Raw genomic sequence first — 18,883 nt, forward strand, 5'->3', positions numbered from 1 at the left:
GCACACAAGACAATACTGTTCAAAACAACTCATGATTCAGTGCCAGAATGAGTGATTCTAGGGTAAGTGATCCATGGCAGTCATGGTAACAGGGATAAAAGTTATAAGTGGGCTTTTCCACCTCAGAACTGACTGATGTGGTGACCAAGGCTGTGTGTCTAACTGCCAACAGTAGAAATCAGTTCTGAATTCATGAGCTGGCATTATTCCCGAAGGGAAATTTCTTCTATTTGCAATACTTAATAGGGGTTCTACATCCCTGACAGCACAGTTACGGGTACAGGTGAATCCTTGTCCTAGCCAAGGCAAAGAAAAACTTGGAGTAGATTGAGATGGTAGTTGATAGATCAGAAAAAAATAGAAAGACTGAATAACAGGATGTCTTTATAAAGTAAAAAACAACATAACATTATTTCTGATGTGCAGCAGTTGCAGGTGGCAATGAGGCAATGGTGCTACTTGATTCATTCAAAGAACTATTGAAATCAAGAATGATAAAGCCAGGATACGAGGTAGACAGAAAGATGGGAACATGCCAGAACACATCTTCTAAAACAGAATGATAACTTTTTTATTAGGGAAATACATCTTAATGGCCAAGTAGGTATAAGTAATCACATAAATTATTTCGCTCTCTTCAAACTGCTAGACAAATGCATAATGAAAGTGTCAGGGATTGCTCTGCCTCCTGTCTCAGGCAATAGCATCAGAGCTGCCAGTGAGTTAATATAAACATGCATATTTGGATTCATAAGCATGCTGGAATCTTAAATTTTTCCTCCAGGGTACACAAAATAAAAACAATAAAAGGTCATAGATTAATATTTACCCTTGGCTATCTGTGCAGCTCTTTTTGAAAATCCTGAGTTATCATCACAAAAGAAAAAGAAATGTCATAAGATTCAGCATTTAATGGTTTGGCAATTGCACAATAATTAGGCTGTACAATTTCAGAATGACATGAAATTATCATTAGTGAATAATGGAACCCAGAAGATTATGACAACCAGAGATAATTTGTACCTGAACATGCTGTTTAGAATGGTTCCATTTCACACTGTATATAAATTAAATTTCCTAACCTTCTCTCTTACTGAAGTCTCTGCAGTGATGGTACAACAGGTATGGAATTTCCCTTCCAAGAAACACAAAATAGCACTAATACTTTAATTTGGTATAAAAGAACAAAATTTGTGGGTATGTTATGCTTTTGAAAACCTGGCATTTACTTATCTTTTAGCTGGATTAGCCTTGGAAGTGTTTTTGTCATATTTACACACTGTGTAACTTAGTTATGTCCACAAAACAGTCCCTCCAGATAGAACTCATTAGAACTGGTATTTTACCCTGGTGTATACTTTGCTATTTCCCTTTATAATTAATGCATTACTGTGGATCCCATTAGCAGTGTTGCATAGGCTCCATCTCTACCTGCTACAGAAAAGCATTGTATTCAGTCACACTCTCTGCACTGTTTTAAGTTTTATTTCCAGCCGATAATGACAGCCCAGAGTCTACTAAATTCAGCAAGTTAAAAATTTTATGTAGGCTAAAAATGGATGGTGGAGCACAAGTCCATACTTCATGGTGGAAAATTTATCTCCCCAAACATCTTCTCACTTAACTGTAGGCAACTCCTTGAAGTCCTGATTTGTAAGGTTGAATTTTAAATTTAACTTTTAAAAGATGTTTTTGACCAAGATCAACGAATATTTAATTATAAAATGCCCTTAGTTGTGCACCATGATCTGTTCTCTGTTCTGTATTTCAGCTTGTCTGATTTTTTGACTTAGATTGCTTTTTCATTTGTGCTATTACAGCTACCTCAGGGGACACCAGACAAATCCATCTGATAGCTGCAGTCGCCAGGTAGGAAGATAAAAATAATAAAGGACAACGGAACAGAAGCATTATTACTAGTTGCTGACCAAGGGTACAAGAAAGCAAAAAGCCACACAAATGTAGAAGGGTTTAGAGAATGATTTATTTTTCCAAAATAAAAATAGCTTTATTCTTTTCTGAAAATAAAAGTGATACATGCTCATTATCAAATTTTCAAAGACATGAAAGTCGAAAGAAAGTAAAGATCTCCCAAATACCACAGCCCAGAGTAAAAACATCATTAACATTTGGCAAAGAGCTCTCTGAGAAACATATATCACTTAAAAATGTCCAATGTTACAAATGGCTCCTAGTAAACATGCTAGTCTATAGTCCGCTTCTTCACACAACAATATTTCAGGGACACATTTCCATAGCAATAAAAATAGATCTAAATAATTTTTAATAGCAGTCATATGCAATTTAATTTTATACATGTTTTATTTGACCCATCTTCTACTGGGGATATTTAGGTTATTTCCAATGTTTTAATTTCATAGACATCATGCAATACATCTTTGGGCTCATGGTTAGACACTTGTGTGATTTTTATCAATTAAGATAAACTCTTAAACAAACTGTTGGGTAAAATTGTGTCATCACTGAAATTTTTTGCTGCATATTGCCAAATTGCTTCCTAGAAAGGTTGAACCAATTTTCATCCCTGCAGGCAGTGAACAAGGAGGCCCATTTGCATGTATTCTTGTCAATAGCTTTAACCTTTGCCAATCTGGGAGGACAAATTTAAGAAGAGGAAGAAGAAAATAAAAGTCACACATATATTTATTACTTTTATTTATTTGCAAATTGGAGATACTTTTAATTTTTGTTATCTACTTCAGGGCAGATGTTTTCTGAACTTGGTTAAAAGAATTTCAGTTTGTATTCCCATACCACCAACAGTGATGTGACTCAGGACAAGAGTCAACTTTTCTCTGGCTCATTTTTCTTGATCCCAAAGTAACAGAATCCAGCTCAATAAGTTGTCCAAAGCTTCAATGATATGTGAATAAACCGGCATACTACTAGACATGACGATGTTAACTGAGCCTTATCTCCTGCATATCAGATTTTTCTACTTTCTTACCTCCTATTTTAATTAATGTTGGTGTCTGGGAATATTTTTAAATTAAGGAGAAAAAAAAAAGAAAGAAAGAAAGGAACTATGACTTTTCTCTTGTTATTTAAAGAGGTGACCTTAAAATTCTCCAACAACGTCAGTGACAGCCATAACAAGGTTTGTAAGTTTGACAGGCAATATAGATCTTTGGCATAAAAATGCCTCCCAGGAAAATACTTGCAAGTCAAGGCCATGGACCATCAAATATAAATAAACAACTGGAACAAAAAGACAGGCACAAAACACAACAACCCCCTTTGTTCCCTGCCAAAAATATTGTTTTATCATTGCTTAGAAATGGGTTTGGAAATATTTTCCACTATAGAGCAAGTTGTTGTTAACATATATAATATCTATTTTCAAAGATAAATCAGATATTAGTATTGGAAATTCATGAATTTTATCTAAGAGTGGTGAAATGATAATATTCTGGATATTAGAAAGACAAACTTTGGGTACAATCTGGACAGCGGTCTCGACACAGTAGATACCAATGAGTTTGAGGAAGTTTTAAAGAACTATTTGATTCATTCATTTTACAGATACTTATTGAGCCACATTACATGCCAGGTGCTGTGCTACCCAAGGGGGATCCAAAAATGAGCAGGACATAGCCTCTGCCCTCAGGGAACTTCAGTTTGGGGCAGGAGGAAAGATAACCCAATAGGCAATTCCAGCATTGTGTGAGGTGAGGTGAGGTTTGGGGGGTGTTTTAGACTCCTGGAAAGAAGCATGCTGAAGAGGCCACTGGTAGCTAAATAATGCCCTGAAGAAACCAAGAGTTAACAAAATAATATGGGCTATCATGATCACCACAAAGCATGTCACAGACTGCTTAGTGCACACTAATAGAGAACCGACAGGCCACCCAGCATTACAAGAATGCAACAGGACAAGAAAAGTTCCCAACCCCTTAGGAAGAGCTTATAGAGGGACCTAAGACTGGAGAACATGCGTTCACTCAAATGTAAGTTCTACGAGGACAGAGTTCCTGGTGGTTTTGACTTTCACTGCTACTACAACAGTGCCTGACACAAAGGATGCCACTGATAAATAAATTTATAAATAAATAAATTTATTCAATGCATCAACGAATTCACTTAATTCATATCAACTCACAGCAGAGGCCACGTGTACAGCAGAGGACCAGGATAGTGAAGAAAGTAGATGTAATAACAAGGTTTGTGTGCCTACTAAAAAACTTGTGGAATCAACAAATGATTTTTCATACCCATCCCTTTGAATCTGATCTTGAACCTGCACTGGCTCCTTTGTGCAATGCAGAGTGCAAGAAAGAGCACTACATTTGAAGTCAGACAGATCCTGCCTCCTCCTCCAAATCTGGGAGGACCTTCAGCAAGTTCTTCAACTTCCCCAAGCTAGCTTCCTTGCCTGTGGGTGGGATTCACACCTTCCTGTGGCTGTGAGGGTCAAACATGCAAAACATGCTCCAGGCCAGATCCCTTCACCCTGCCCCATCCTTCCAGCCCCAGAGATGGGCTGTGCAGATATCTAGGAGGGCTGGGGGCCCCTGTTCCTGGGGTGCTTCTTCAGTGACCCTTTCTTAGTCCTTCCCCTCTTTTCAGGAAACTATTCCAAGAAGCCTTCTTCATTCCCTTGAAAGTACACAGTAATCTATTCTTCATCTCCCCTTTCAGCTTTAGCTTTGAGTTCCATTGATGTATGTTTCCAATAACACTGGTCACTGAGCAGGTAACTTGGGTAGCTGTCCTTCATTTCCTTACTAAATTGTTTGTTGTAACCTAAGCAGCTAACACAGTACCTTGATTCTAATGAATGCTTAGTAAATGCTACTCATGATAAACCTCACTTCCTATTCTCATTGGGCCACAAGTCTTAAAAGTTGTCTGACACAGCTGATGTACAACCTCATAAAACTACACTATTATGCAGCGAATCACAGATCATTATGACTCTCGGGAAGTCGATAAAATTGATTATGTCAGAAATCCCATACCCATTTTCAAAACAACAGAATATTTGCTCCATCTTTTGGGGCATTATAAAATGGGACCAAAACCCTAAGAAGCATAGTAAATAGGATCTGCCCAGAAGATTGTCCACAGTATGTTACCAGAATGAGGATAAGTAAAATTCTTTACTGAAATTCATCTTTGCTGCTCAGAACTTGGAGGCTCATTCTTAGTGTCTTCATGTAACTTAGTCTGCACATAAGTAAACCATGGAGGTATCCTCTGATGACCCATAGCAAGATGCAAGATTTAATTACTATCAATTAACATTCATTAATTCTTCCCCCTAGAAGGCAAATCTAGTCAGGAAGACTGAACCATTCAATAGGAGACTTAGGTACTTTTCGACCACAGTTGCATCTGCTCGTCAGATCATTAATCAGATCACTGCCAGATAATCTGACTTGGTCTTCAAGATGTGCAAAATAATCACACTTTTGAAAGTTAATCTAGTCAATAAAATCACTGGTCCACCATATTTCTAGCCTCTACTCTAAGCTAGCCAACATCCTAGGTAATATGTGAATATAAAAAAAAAAAGATTTTTTTCTCATGAAACATAAAACTAAGATCCACAGTTAGAATATGCCAATGTATAATAATTGGAGAAAAGTTTAATGCAGTGATTTCCAAGGAGCAGAATTCCTATCAGCAGGATCAATGTCTCCTGGGAAGCTGTTAGAGTGCAAACTCCTAACCCCAGACAAAATGTCTTAGAAGATGGTGAGGGCATGGCTTTATCAAGACTTCTATGTCATTCTGATGCACACTGAAGTTTGAGAAACCCTGCTTCAGTCAACTAAACAAGTTCAAGTCAATACAATGCCTACAGATTAAGTGAATGCTGACTAATTGTACAATCCTGGTGTTAATCAGAGCTTTTTTATGACATTTCACAAAAGATACAGGGGGTGTCTGCAGATTCAAAGTAAAAAAATTAACATATCAATTATTGATTTTGGATTATTAATGGCAATTTTACATGATTCCAGGCTAATTTTTTTTCTCTATTTTTTTTTTTTTTTTTTTTTTGGTGTATGTGGTACTAGGGATTGAACCCAGGGTGTTGTGCATGCAAGGCAAGCACTCTACCAACTGCAGGCTAACTTTCTCAGTTTTGTCAATAAACTTTCAAACTACATCTCTGAGATGGATTACATTGCCTCAGAATGGTTTGCAACATGTGAGCCAAATGCTGAAGACTCATTAACATGTATAATCAAGAGTGGCCAAACTCAAACAAGGCAAAAGAATTAAAGTTTTTAGTCGACATGTGGGCAGTTCCAAAGCAGTATGAACACATATGTGCTGATTACATGAGAAGACAGCACCTGCAGACCAGGTGTCCTACAGCCTGTGAACGTTGATGCTCCTGACCGCTTACCTGGGGCTTGCATTAGACCTGTCAGTCAGGCTAAGTTCTACTGTATTTTTTAACCTCAGTTCATGCCCTTTTAGAGAATTTTAACTCCATGTTTTTGACCTTAGTCTATTTGCCTGACCCTGTTCCTGATGATTTTCTTCTGTGATTAGCTGTTCTTGAACTCGGGTTCCAATCTGAGTATGATTAACCCAACTGCACTGTCTCTCCAAAGAGTAAAATTCACCGTTCCATTCCTAACACAGAAAGCTAGAGCTTTTACAGCAAGGTTCTTGGATGGGGAGATTCTGTAAATCCTCTGGAAAAGGTTTTCTTTGAATGTTTCTATCCGTTATTCATTATCCCTACTTCATTAATTTACTCATAAAGGTTAATTATAGTTGAATTATTTATTATGTGAGTTCATATATATATATAGTTTGATTCAACTTAATTTATAAGAATATACCCGCTCTGAGGAGGCTGATGCTAAGTTCTGAGGAGGTCACCCTTACACACTCAGGGAGTGTGATAGGGCAATGCCCCCACAGAGACGTCCATGTCCTAATCCTAGTGATCTGTGAATATGTTGTTTTACGTGAGGAAGAGGATTTGTGGATGCAATTAATTTAAGAATCTTGAGACAAGGAAATTTCCCTGGATTATCTGAGTAGGCCCAATGCAATAACAGGGTTTTTATAAGAGAGAGGCAGAAGGGCCAGAGCAAGAGAAAGGTAATAAAGAAGAATTAAGAAAGAGAGAGAGCATGAGGGGAAGTGATGGGGTGGGGAGAAAGAGAGGTTTGAAGATGCTACATTGGTGACCTAGAAGATGGAGAAAAAGACCATGAGCCAAGGAATGCAGGTGGCCTCAAAAAGCTAGAAGAGGCAACAGGCTCCCCTAGAGGTGCCAGAAGGTTTGCCAAGGACTTCTGACCTGCAGAACTGTAAAATAATTAATGCTACTCAATTTGTGATATCCTGTTACAGTGATCACAGAAAACAAAGGGAGCTAGCAATCTAGGAACAGAGATAAGATTGATTTTGATACATCTTGGAACGTGACAAGCATAAAAGAGAAATTCAAAGAAATTGCTATGGAAATGCTGGTAAAGTGAGTCCCTCGGTTGGAGAGATTTGGGAGGTTTTTTGGAGGATGACAGTTTTGCAGAGCCTGATAACTGGCTAGGACATCAAAAGAGGAGCTCCAGGAAACGGCAAGAGGGGAGACACAGGGTGGAAGGCACAAATAGTATCAATCAAAAGCTGACCTACACTGCCGACCAGTCATTTTCTGGAACAAAAATTATTTGATTAAAATATCACATATTCTGCTCAAGATATGACAGGTCTCTGAGTTAGTAAAAATCTATAAGAACAATCAACAATTAGATTATATAGAATAGGCTACCTTAAGAGTTTAAATATAGAAATATAGATCTTGGGCAGGAATCTTGCTACACAGAGCACACCCTGGCCAACGGTGAGCTTGGTTTGTTTTTAGACAGTGATGAACAGAAAAACACTTCAGTTGATCACAAAGTACGTGGACAAATTAGACATTTCCTGCTACCCTCCTAAGTAAGCTAAACCAAACAACAGAATGCAACTGAAAGTCCTTTGCAGGGGGAGGTTCCCCAGACTCACTTCGACAGAGAAGACATGAGAATCTTGTCCCTCTTTGGTAAGTTTGATTTGTTTTGTTTTGCTGAAGTCAGACCAAGGATGCTGAATAATTTTGAATGGCTCTAATTTAGTTTGGGTTTGGTCATGAGGTAATTACTCTGAGAAAACATTTGTTTAAGCCTCTCTGTTTGGGGGGTTTGAGAAGGAAGGAATAGAATTGTCCAGAATGTTTATCTGTATTACTCCAAATTCACCACCAGCCATTCTCTGGGCCTAACTTAAGGAGATGATGTCTTCCCAAGGCGGTACCTTTGCTCAAGTGTCTCAGAAATACTTGCTTTTTTCTTTACCTTCTGGTGAACTTTAATCCTTTTTGTATGGTTCATATTTATTACAGAAAAATTCAGAGGAGCACCCTGGCTCCACTAGCCTGCTGCTGGAAGGATGGCCTGGGTCTTCTAAAAAGGAGTCCAAATTCACCTCGGTGGCCTTGAAGCCCTGGGATGAAGCTGCATGCTTTGGAGACAGACTTTCTTCACAAGAACTGGGCATGTTGTAAGCATCCTCATTTCTCTCACTGCCTCTCTTTCTATCCAAGCCCAGAAATGTGACCTCAGACTGGCTGCATTCAAAGGGAATTTTCTGAGTCAGTCCATCTGTCCTCAAACCTTTATCACAAGGTGGCAAATGATTATTCTGGCTTTCGTCATCTTCCACTGGGATACTTGGTACGTTATTCAAGAATAGAGGAGAAGGACACCTGAAGGATTTCAGGGATGTGGGAGGATCTTCTGTAAAATATAAGCTGGCTTGCGAACTTTCAAGAACATTCAGGACCTAATTAATGAAGAACAAACGAACATTGAGTTAGGCTTGAAAAATATCCCTTCTTGCCTTTTTTTCAATTATAGAATATTTTCTCATTTTCATAAGTTTAATTACTGAATTTGCATTAGAAGGGATCTTAAAGATTAGAGAAACCCCTTCATCTTCATTCTCAAGAAGCAAGATATAAAAGAAACTGCATTGAATTAAACATCATGAGACCCAACTTTAGTTCTAGATTTCCAACAGCTAGCTTTGTGGCCTTGGGTGAGTCTTTACATGTCTGACTTCAAACATAAGGGAGGTAATCCATTAGTAGTTCTCAAATGCCAAAATGCCCACAGAACTTTCTGAAAACAGATCCCCTCACCCCCTAGCTCCAATCTACAGATTATCATTCAAAAAAATAAGGAGACCAGGGTCCATGGATGTGCATTATAAAAGCTTCCTAGATGATCTGAATGTGTAGGAAGATTTGAGACCCTTGACCTAATATAAATCTCTCTCTTCCTCTGTCTTTCTCTCTTTAAAAATGCATATAGGTTTACAATTAGTAAAGTCTTTTCACATATATTTTCTCATTTAACACACTCAAATAATAATATAATAATGCTGTTTATTAACAAATAATAAAATGCTCATTCTGAGTTTATAGATAATAAAGCTGAAACTCAGTAAAATGAATAAATATCACCAGCAAGTAAGGAGGAGCCTTCTCCTGGCTCTCAATTCCATTCCAAAGCCATAGTTCATAGCTCCTTTCTGGGCCCAGGTCCCCACACAGCTCTTCCTAGTGGTGTCAGCCTGGAATATGCTCTCCTGATTCCCACTCCATTTTTATTATGTTGAGTCCTTGTTTAAAACCTGTCCTTGGCTCTACAATGACTTGGAATAAAACCCAAACTCTCAAAATGGAATCCATGTCCCTCCATTACCCAGAAGTCTCTGACATTTTAAGTACTGTGGGCTTCCCTCACCCCCACCTCACATCCATGATGCTGGCCTACCTGTGGTCTTAATGCCGGCCTCCACCACCTGGAGCCCACACTGGCTGACCCTCTCTGCAATGTCCTTCCATCCTTACTGCTGTCTCCATCCAACCTGCTGTCCACATCATAGCTAAACGGTCACCTCCACCAAGAGGCTCCCTTGATTACCATAGGCTAGTGTATTCTGACTCTACAATCTCATCAGCCTGGGCTTCCATCTTGCTGGACCAATATCCCAAGTTACTCATCTGACTCCTTATTTGGAGTTTGAGGGTTGACACTGTATAGTGAACACTGTTGTATCTTTAGCACCAAATACAAAGTCTGCATATAGAAAGCGAGATTAAGTAAGTGTTTGTTTACACGCAAATAAACAAATCAGTGAATGCATGACTACACCTATGGACAAAAGAGTGAATTTTAAAATGAAAAGGGGAAATATATGTTGCATTTTAATGGGCCAGATATCTTAATAAATGCTGAATAAGTATTCCTTCCAAGCTACATTTCACTATATTTTTTTGTGATGCTCTGGTTTTACTCAATAATGACCTCTACCAGAGTACCAAATCATATAACTTTTGATCTAGAAAGGAATATCTATTAGGCTGGCATTTTCTGTTGAAAGCTTAATTTGTCTTACTGATAAATAATTCATCCAGATACACCACTTATATCCAACATAGATATTGCATGGCTCCATTTTGAATAAAACCACATAAATACGCACTTCATCCATAGATGGTCTTGACTTTGCCCGAGTTGTGGCACACTGGGCTGCCAAAGAGAAGAGCTTGGCAGAGAAGTTCCGAGGACAGGGACGTACTTTCTTATCTAGAAATGAGAGGCATGAATCGAGGCCTCTCTTCTCTATCAGTTCCATAAGGAGATCCCGCTAGGAAGAGGAGGAGAAAATCTTATTACATACAAGTGGGTCAAAAAATGAGAAAATGAGTGTCAACAAAAAGACAGTTCTTACCAGTTGAACATGTTTGGGATCATCTAACACCACTTTACAGCCTGTCAAAACTTCCATTATTACCTATGAGAAACATATAGAAAGTCAGCTACATATGCTGAATGCATAGACAACATTTGTTGCACCTATTAACCATGACAATGAATATAGTTCTTTCTAATCAATGCCTTTATATTTTATTACTTCATTGATGACACAAATTGATATATTAGATAATGAGTGGCAGAAATCAATAAGTCAAAAAGTTAAAACTTTATTATAAAGTTTCTTCTTAGAGGAACCATTAGGGAAGGGGATGGGGACAGGAGCAGGGAATAGAGAGGATAAGAGAGGGTTGTAGGAAGGATGGATACAATTCAAACATGACCTATGCATATATGGAAATGTCACAGTGAAACCCATTAATATGTATAACTAATACGAGCTAACATTTAAAATAATAATTAATTAAAATTTCTCTTTAGAATTTAGAACATTCTTGGCAATAAACTCTCCCCTGCTTATTAGCCAGCAGTGTACACTTACAATTCCAAAGCTGTAGGTGTCTGTTTTGACGGAAAGCTTTCCTTGTCTGATATACTCTTCTGGCATGTACCACAGATGTTTCCTGCTGCTGTTGGTCACATTTATGGTAGAAATCTGATTCTCTGGGTGGGGTCGGAAGTGTGCCATGGCAAAATCAGTTAGTTTGGCTTGAAACTGATCATCCAAAAGTATGTTTGTGCTAAAATGGTGCCGAAGGACAGACAAGACAAAACATTATGAAGGCTTTTCAATCAAATTCAACATGGAGAGCTCACCTTCTGTCTGGTCAATTCAGAGACAGATACATAAAGCCAAACATAAATTTTCATGAACTAGACAACACTATTTAAAAAATTTTTTTTCAAAGCATAATCTATGTGTTGAATAAAAACAAAAGCAAGAACCTGACCTCTGAACAGTGGGTATTTCAAATATAAAGAGATGGTGGGTAAAGCCGAGGTTTTGTGGATAGAATAAACTAAAGTTAATCAAAGCAGCTTTTCTTGTGCTCTTCTTACACTTAATGAGAATGTGAGTTGAATTAAAACCAGCTGATTAAAATCAGCAATAATTAAGTGTCTGCTGTGTGTGTAAAGCTGTGCTGTGTAGGGCTCAGTCTTTCAGCAAGAGCCACAACCCTAGAACAATTGGAGGGATAGTTGGTAGCTCCTGCTTGAATGATAGTCCTACCCCTGAGTCACATCTCTATTGCTGTTTTTGTTTTTGAGTCTTATTTAAATACAAATATCTGTGGAAGTAAAGGTGAAGTGCTTACATTCAATTTAAGCAGTTGTCTCATAAAATCCTTAATAAGCTTTGTTATGTTGGCTCAAAGTATCAGTTTACTTTTTTCTTTGAAATGCTGCTATGATGGGGGTGGGGAAGAATAAGCCAAGAAGGTTGTGCACTTCACTTGGGCAAAGCCAGCTCTGCCTTTTTCTGGTTCTGAGATTGTTAGCAGAAACTTCACCCAAAAGCTTCAGTGCCCTCTTTCCTCACATGTGAAGTGGGGAGAATAAAAGAGCTTCTAAGCCTGATATGGGGAATAGAAAGTGCAACTATGCCCAGCCCTAATCAATGAATGGTCACCAGGGTAAAGTTTAGTAATCAATAATGAGAGAGAAGACAGAGATTGATTGATAGAAGGGTGAGTTGGCCATGAGAAAGTCTCCTACTTCTCAGTTTTGCTTAGGAGTATCCAGAGCTGGCTCTTTGTCTCCTGAAACTAAAGCATTTACCCTAGGCCTCCCCGTTCAAAACACCAAGTGACATATTTGTACTACTACAAACTGTTATTAAAAGTGGTCACAGCTACTGAATAATAAGAAAGTCTTAATCCTAAACAAATACTGGAACTTAACAAAAGTTCTAAAGTCTCTGCTGTCCTGAACAAGTAGGCATACAGGCAGAACCCAGTTCCACAGGTTTGAATTTCAGGTCTTATTACTATTCAGAGGATTCAATTATAGGGTGGGTAAGGGGAAGTCCAATGTTTGAAGCTAAGGCCCCAAGAATTCTGACTTTGTCTGGGACTGATATGACAACAGACAAAATGAAGGGACATGCCCCTCCTTTAAAGATAGAGAAAGACATGCTTTAAACTCCATTTTGACTCCTCCCTCCCTATAAGGGTGGCAGGAAGATTGCAAAATCCAAAGAGCCCACCATATGCATGAGCCCTAGGGCCCTTCATCTGTTGTGTGATCTCTGCATTTATGACCAAACCAAGAGGCCTGGTCAGCAAGACTTGTATCAATGAACTGGGGTAGACAGATCAATGCACAATTTGCCAGGTGGGCCAGGAGAGAAGGTAAGCAGAAATGTTGACCAACTCTCACTTCCAGGACCCAGGTTTCTGTCCCTCCTGCTGCTCCTAATCCGAGAGCCACTGCTACATACTCTTACTTCATTTCAGCACAGGGGGGAGGATAGAAAAATTCTGAATGCCAGAGGTTCAATGTCTTCCTTCTCCATCCCAGCTGTAAAGAAGGCATGAAATTCTAATTTGTAATTCCAGAACCATGAGAATGCCAAAGTTGCATCTGTGAAATACTTAAAAATCCCTAAATAATTTCTAAGTACAAAAGAAAGGGAGGAAGCCAAGAACAACAAACAAAACCCATAATCTAATGCATTTATTTGACTCTCAACAAAAGATTCCAGCAACTGAGCAATCATACATCTGTGAATGTCAGAGGTGATCTGTGTGACCATGAACCATATGTTACTCAAAAACACCCACTGAGGACCTGGGGTCAGTGAGAGGCCGTCGGTAAGATGTGGAATGATTTGAGGGCACTGCATTTACACAATGAATAGTGACACTTGGAGCAAAGACAAGTAGTTTGCCAGCAGATTTTAGTGTAGAACATAAATTTTGAGTCCAGTGATTTACTCTGTTCTAAATAAAGGTTATCGGTAGCTGGGGAAAGAAGGATATTCTGTCTTAGCAAAGTGGAAATTGCAAAAGGGCCTTCAACGATCAATTTCTACCCTGATTCTTCCCCCTGCTTCAACCTTGGAGAGAATGTTCAAACACAATGTGACTTCAGCTACCATGCAGGTCAGCTGAGTAAGTTTATACCCTGGAGTGAGGATATACTAACAAAACAAAGACAACCTGGAACAACTAAATTCATAAAAATACAACACAAGAGGATGGCTTGTGAGTTATTGTGGCCACCAAAACAGAGACAAAAAAAAAAAAACAACAACAACAACAACCAATTTTGGTATATATCAAACGGTTCGCACATTCAATTTAGTATTTCTACAATGTATTTTTTTCTACCCTTTGCCATAAAGCTATTTACTATGATCAAAGAGGCCATCATCTCTCTAGACAATTCTTCTAGCAGAAGGACCCTTGGCTTGTACCCTGAGGAAATGGGGAGAACTCTGCACAGGTGGTGAGTTTGTATTCTAATTCTAGGGTTGTTACTCATCTATTAGGAGGGGTCTCTAGGCTAACTCTTTAGGGGGACCTGAATTTCCCCAAACAATGCTACTTTTTAGTGAGAATTGCTTTCTTTGCTCATCAGTTTGTCTCCTAATTTAGTTGAAGCCTTCAAGCTTTAAAAATAAAGCAGATGAGGGCTGGGGTTGTGGCTCAGGGGGAGAGCACTCGCCTAGCAAGTGTGAGGCCCTGGGTTCGATCCTCAGCACCACATAAAAATAAATAAACAAAATAAAGGTATTGTATCCAACTACAACTAAAAAATAAATATTTAAAAAAGTAAAGCAGATGATACATGTGGCTTCTCATGCAAAACTTGCATTTAAGTACAAAAGCCATGTTTGACATGTAAGAGTTTGACTAATTTTTAAAGATATGTGTGTGTGTATGTGTGTGTGTGTGTGTGTGTGTGTGTCTTAAAGAGAGTTATTGTTGCCAAGTAGCCCAGCCAAGTGTCTGCCAACCCTTAGGAAAAATTCCAACTCCACCCAATTGACCCCTGAGAAAAAGAGGACCCAGATGGCCTCTATGTAACAGCCTGGGGCAACGGACACCTGTGCCATGTAGTAGCCATTGCAGCACTGAGACAACTTGCCCCAGATGTCCTGCTGACGGCAGATGAGGCAACACCCAGTTTCCCCAGGACCCACAAGTGACTGGAAAGTTGCGTACCGCCCTACCCACAACTCCAGCCTGCAGGGCATTCTCCCTGGAAGAGCACGAAGCTGAAACCTTTTAGTCCCCTGTTGTGGAGCTTTCTCTTCATTCTCCATCCAACCTCGGCAAGTCTTGAAGACAAAACTAAAACTTGTTTGTGCCTTATAAATGACTGGTGACTCCAGGCACTGTGAAAAGGCCAACTTAATAAGAGGTTTTCCTCCTCAAAGTGTGAAACTTCAACTCTAACCTAACTAGCCCAGACTCCCTAAGCCTTGGCTTCCATGGAGGTACAAAGAGCTGGTAATGCTTACTTCACCAGCTTTTATAAGGATTAAATGGGAAAATGTTAAGTGGAGCTCAAAATGTGCTTTATAGCATGTAGATAGACCTTGGTTCATCCTACACCCATTACCTTACCTTAAAATCCCAAGAGACTGGGTTGGGTATCTCTAGGAGTGCAAGTACACTGATATAAGTAACAACAGCACAGATTGCAGGATGGCCTGCAGACTGAGCACCTTTAAGTTAATCATTACAATCAAAATAATTCCAAAGACCTTCTGGGCAAACCTAAAGTAACATTTCTAGCTAATTTAAAATAACAGAGAAGGGGGGAATGCACATGCATATTTATACATATTAATAAATTAATATTGAGATTTGGATATAGTGGTGGCAAATAGAATTGACAAGGGAAATTTTATTTTATGCAAAATTTAGTTGTTTTGGCATCCCTTAGAGAAAAAAATGGACATATTTGGATATCTTAAAAGAGGAAGGGAGTGGGGGTGTTTATGAAAGTCTGAGGAAACAGAATTGTTTGTATCTAAAATATTTATGAAAAATAAAAATAGTGTGTGTTTTTTTTAAAGCAGGAAGAGGAAAACAAAGAGACTGGTTCATTAAATGAACAATCAATAAATCAGATTTTGCATTCCCCACAGTTTCACACACCTATTAATTATGGAGCTGGAGCTTAATCTTTCAGTCTATACCACATCAGCCTACAGACACTCACGTCTGAACTGAAGGTAGGAGAAAGAAGAACTTGGGTCCTTAGGCAAGAGTGTCATGGTTGCTGGAAGGGGCCAGTCTATTGCTCCCTACCTCCTCTTTCCAACCACTCAATCTTTGTAGTCCTCACACAGGAAACACTCCAAGATTATTCTCCTTACTTTGGAAACATTAGTAGGAATGGAGATCTGAGATGAAAAATGCTGAGGATAAAATGCATTTCAATTTAAAATTGTTTATAAATGTGAAAACAATTAAGCTTGCTGAGGAATAGGATGGAAATAACAAGGAGGTTGACTGCTTTCAGATGCTCTTATGTGTTCTTGCAATTCAAAAACATCTTCGTTTCCTAAATAAAAATGTGAGGGTCTTTTGCCAAGAATACAGACTGCAACTCTTCAAACCACTTTTCTTTAAATTCTTTTCTCCGTAAATTCCACCATCTGGAAGTGAATTTTGTTTATATAACATTTTATTTGAAGAGTTCAAATCGCTAAGACATTTCTGGGCTAAATAAACTACCAGACTTGTTGAAAATACCTTTGAAATGTGGGCTTTGCTTCCTCCTGTGGGTGTTCCTCAGCTGTGTCCTTGATAGTTTCTTCCTTAGAAAGCAATTTACTCTCAGTGCTAAAGCAAGTGAGATTGCGAATGAAGATCTTCAAGGTCTCATCTCCCTCCTCAAAGTCAGCTGCTTACTGCCATTTTCACTAGGAGTCCAACATCGACATCTCCATATTTAAGCACATTAGCTACACCTTCCTCTCCTTTCCAATATCCATGTCTGCAAATGAAGCCAATGTGCCCACAGTAATCCCAGACCTTTAATTTCTCTAATAAGAGCATGATTGTTGGGATTCACACTTCCCACTACCTCCATAAGACAGAGGCCAGGTCCTAATCTCTGTAAGCCTCAGCTTTCTCCTGTCAAACTGAGATAACAATAATGCCTAATCTCAGGGTTGTCAGAAGGATTAATAACAAGTTATTAGGTGGGTGTTTATGTCAAGCCTAAAATCCTTTGGCTTTCACTGAGCTCCCTAATCGGCCTGCAGTGTATCTGCCACCCTCAGTGTACTCTTAACCAGGGCAGCAGGGTAGACCATAAACTGTGCTCAGAGCCATCTTGAAATTTTCTTTCTGCAGTTCCCCTCATCTTGAAAGTATTCCCTTCTCCCTTCTTTTATCCAAATTCTCTAAGAAGCCCCAAGAATCACTTCCTCCATGAAGTTTTCACTCAACCACTGGATTCCAGCATTTCTCCTTCCTCCAGACTCCTACTGGACAGCCTGAACTACATAGACCATCTGATTCTTAAAGGAGATCATCTCATATACTTTACATAACCATAATGCTGAATCTATAGAAAAAAAAAACTATAATCAGTGACATAATCCAGTTTCTTAAGAGGGTTAGAAACCAGAATAGGCTGAGACCTCTCATCATGGAAATGGCAAATATGTGGCCCAACTGCTGCCAAAACATCCTCCCATATTATTGCAGACATAACTAATCAAGTTCAGAAAGCATCCACCCTAGATTTCCTTTCCATACTACACTTGGGAAATCATGACCAAACAATCCAGGATGGGATGTGAGATTAAATTGATTTGTTATGGCTGCTATAGTATACTGATTCTTTTTCAGATGAGGTAAATGAGGCCCACCTAGTTACATAACTTGTTCTATATAAATTAACTTAATGGCAGAGCCAGGACTAAATCCTTGCCCTCTTGTTTCTTTGTTGTTTGTTCTTTTGATTCACTGCAGTTCACTTTAAAAAGCAAAGAAACAACAACAGCAAAAAACTATTTATTCAGCTTCATGAATAAAATGCTAAGAAACTGAACTGTTGATTACAAAGAATGATGAACTTTTCTCTCTTTTTTCTTTAACTGTATTTAGGTGATTCTAGAGGCAAAATCAATTAAAGGGTGAGTCACAGGATTTTACCTCAATGAAAAAAAGAAGTTCTGATAATTAGAACTGCACTCAAATAGAGCAGGATCCCCATGTGCTGGCCTCTCCAGGATAGCCAGAGTCCAAAGCAGGTTGGATGAAACACTTAAGAGGTAAAAGAGCCAAATCTTACATTAGGTACAAGAAAATACTGCTTAATGCCAGGCCATGGGCTGTACTTTCTACGTATTAACACACATTTCCTCCTCACAACCACGGAAGGAGGTGTAATAGTGCCCAGATCCAGATGAGGAAGGAAAATGAGCCTCAGGGAATTAAGTGATTTGCCCAAGGTCACATACTAGAAACTAATGGAACAGGGATTTGTATCAAGATTTGTGTGACCCCACCTTTTTTTTAATACTAGGGTTTGAACCTAGGGGCACTTTACCACTCAGCAACATCCTCCATCTTTTTGAATTTTTATTCTGAGACAGGGTCTTGCCAAGTTGCTAAGGGACTCCCTAAGTTGCTGAGACTGACCTTGAACTTGGGTTCTGCCAGCTTCAGCCTCTTGGGGCACAGGATTCTAGGCATGCTCCACTATACCTGGCTCCAAAGGCCATCCTCTTAACCAGTGACAAGAGACAAGGATAACACTGAGATCATTGGGGTGACTGCTGAATAAAGGGGAAGGACAGAGAAAAGATTGAGAAAAAGGTGTTTTTGGAAACCACACGTTTGGGGATTTTTTCCTAGGGGTCACTCTAGGGTGTGAAGGTGGCTGGAGGTGTCTCCCTATATGTATCTGAATTCCTCCTAATTCATAAACTGACTAGGGTAAAGCTTGGTCAGGATTTAAGAGAATATAGGGATCTTGTCATTCTCTTATAAGTAGAACTCAGTGCAAAAACAGGCAGGTGTACATTCAAAGAATTGTAAAGCAAAAAATCAACTTGAGATCATCCTGGTTGGCTCTGAATACGAAAATAAGCAAATTGTGGTCAGACAATGTGAGGTAGACTGGGCTTGAACCCAGAGGTCCTGTGCTTTTCC

At 39.0% G+C, this 18,883-nt stretch overlaps 1 protein-coding gene across 1 annotated transcript in view; it reads right to left on the minus strand.

Annotated features, from left to right (window-relative positions):
* Positions 1-6,059: 6,059 nt before the first annotated feature.
* The window catches only part of Irak3 (interleukin 1 receptor associated kinase 3), a 53,325-nt gene continuing 40,501 nt past the window's right edge, over positions 6,060-18,883 (minus strand). Inside the window, exons 9-12 of the mRNA XM_026386664.2 lie at positions 11,299-11,497; positions 10,774-10,836; positions 10,525-10,689; positions 6,060-8,817 (exon numbers count right to left, since the gene is read on the minus strand). Coding sequence (XP_026242449.2) covers positions 8,344-8,817; positions 10,525-10,689; positions 10,774-10,836; positions 11,299-11,497 — 901 coding nt within the window. The 3' untranslated portion in view covers positions 6,060-8,343. The remainder of the gene's footprint in view (positions 8,818-10,524; positions 10,690-10,773; positions 10,837-11,298; positions 11,498-18,883) is intronic.

The sequence above is a fragment of the Urocitellus parryii genome, chromosome 5, assembly GCF_045843805.1.
Source record: "Urocitellus parryii isolate mUroPar1 chromosome 5, mUroPar1.hap1, whole genome shotgun sequence".
In the NCBI taxonomy this organism is placed as follows: Eukaryota; Metazoa; Chordata; class Mammalia; order Rodentia; family Sciuridae; genus Urocitellus; species Urocitellus parryii.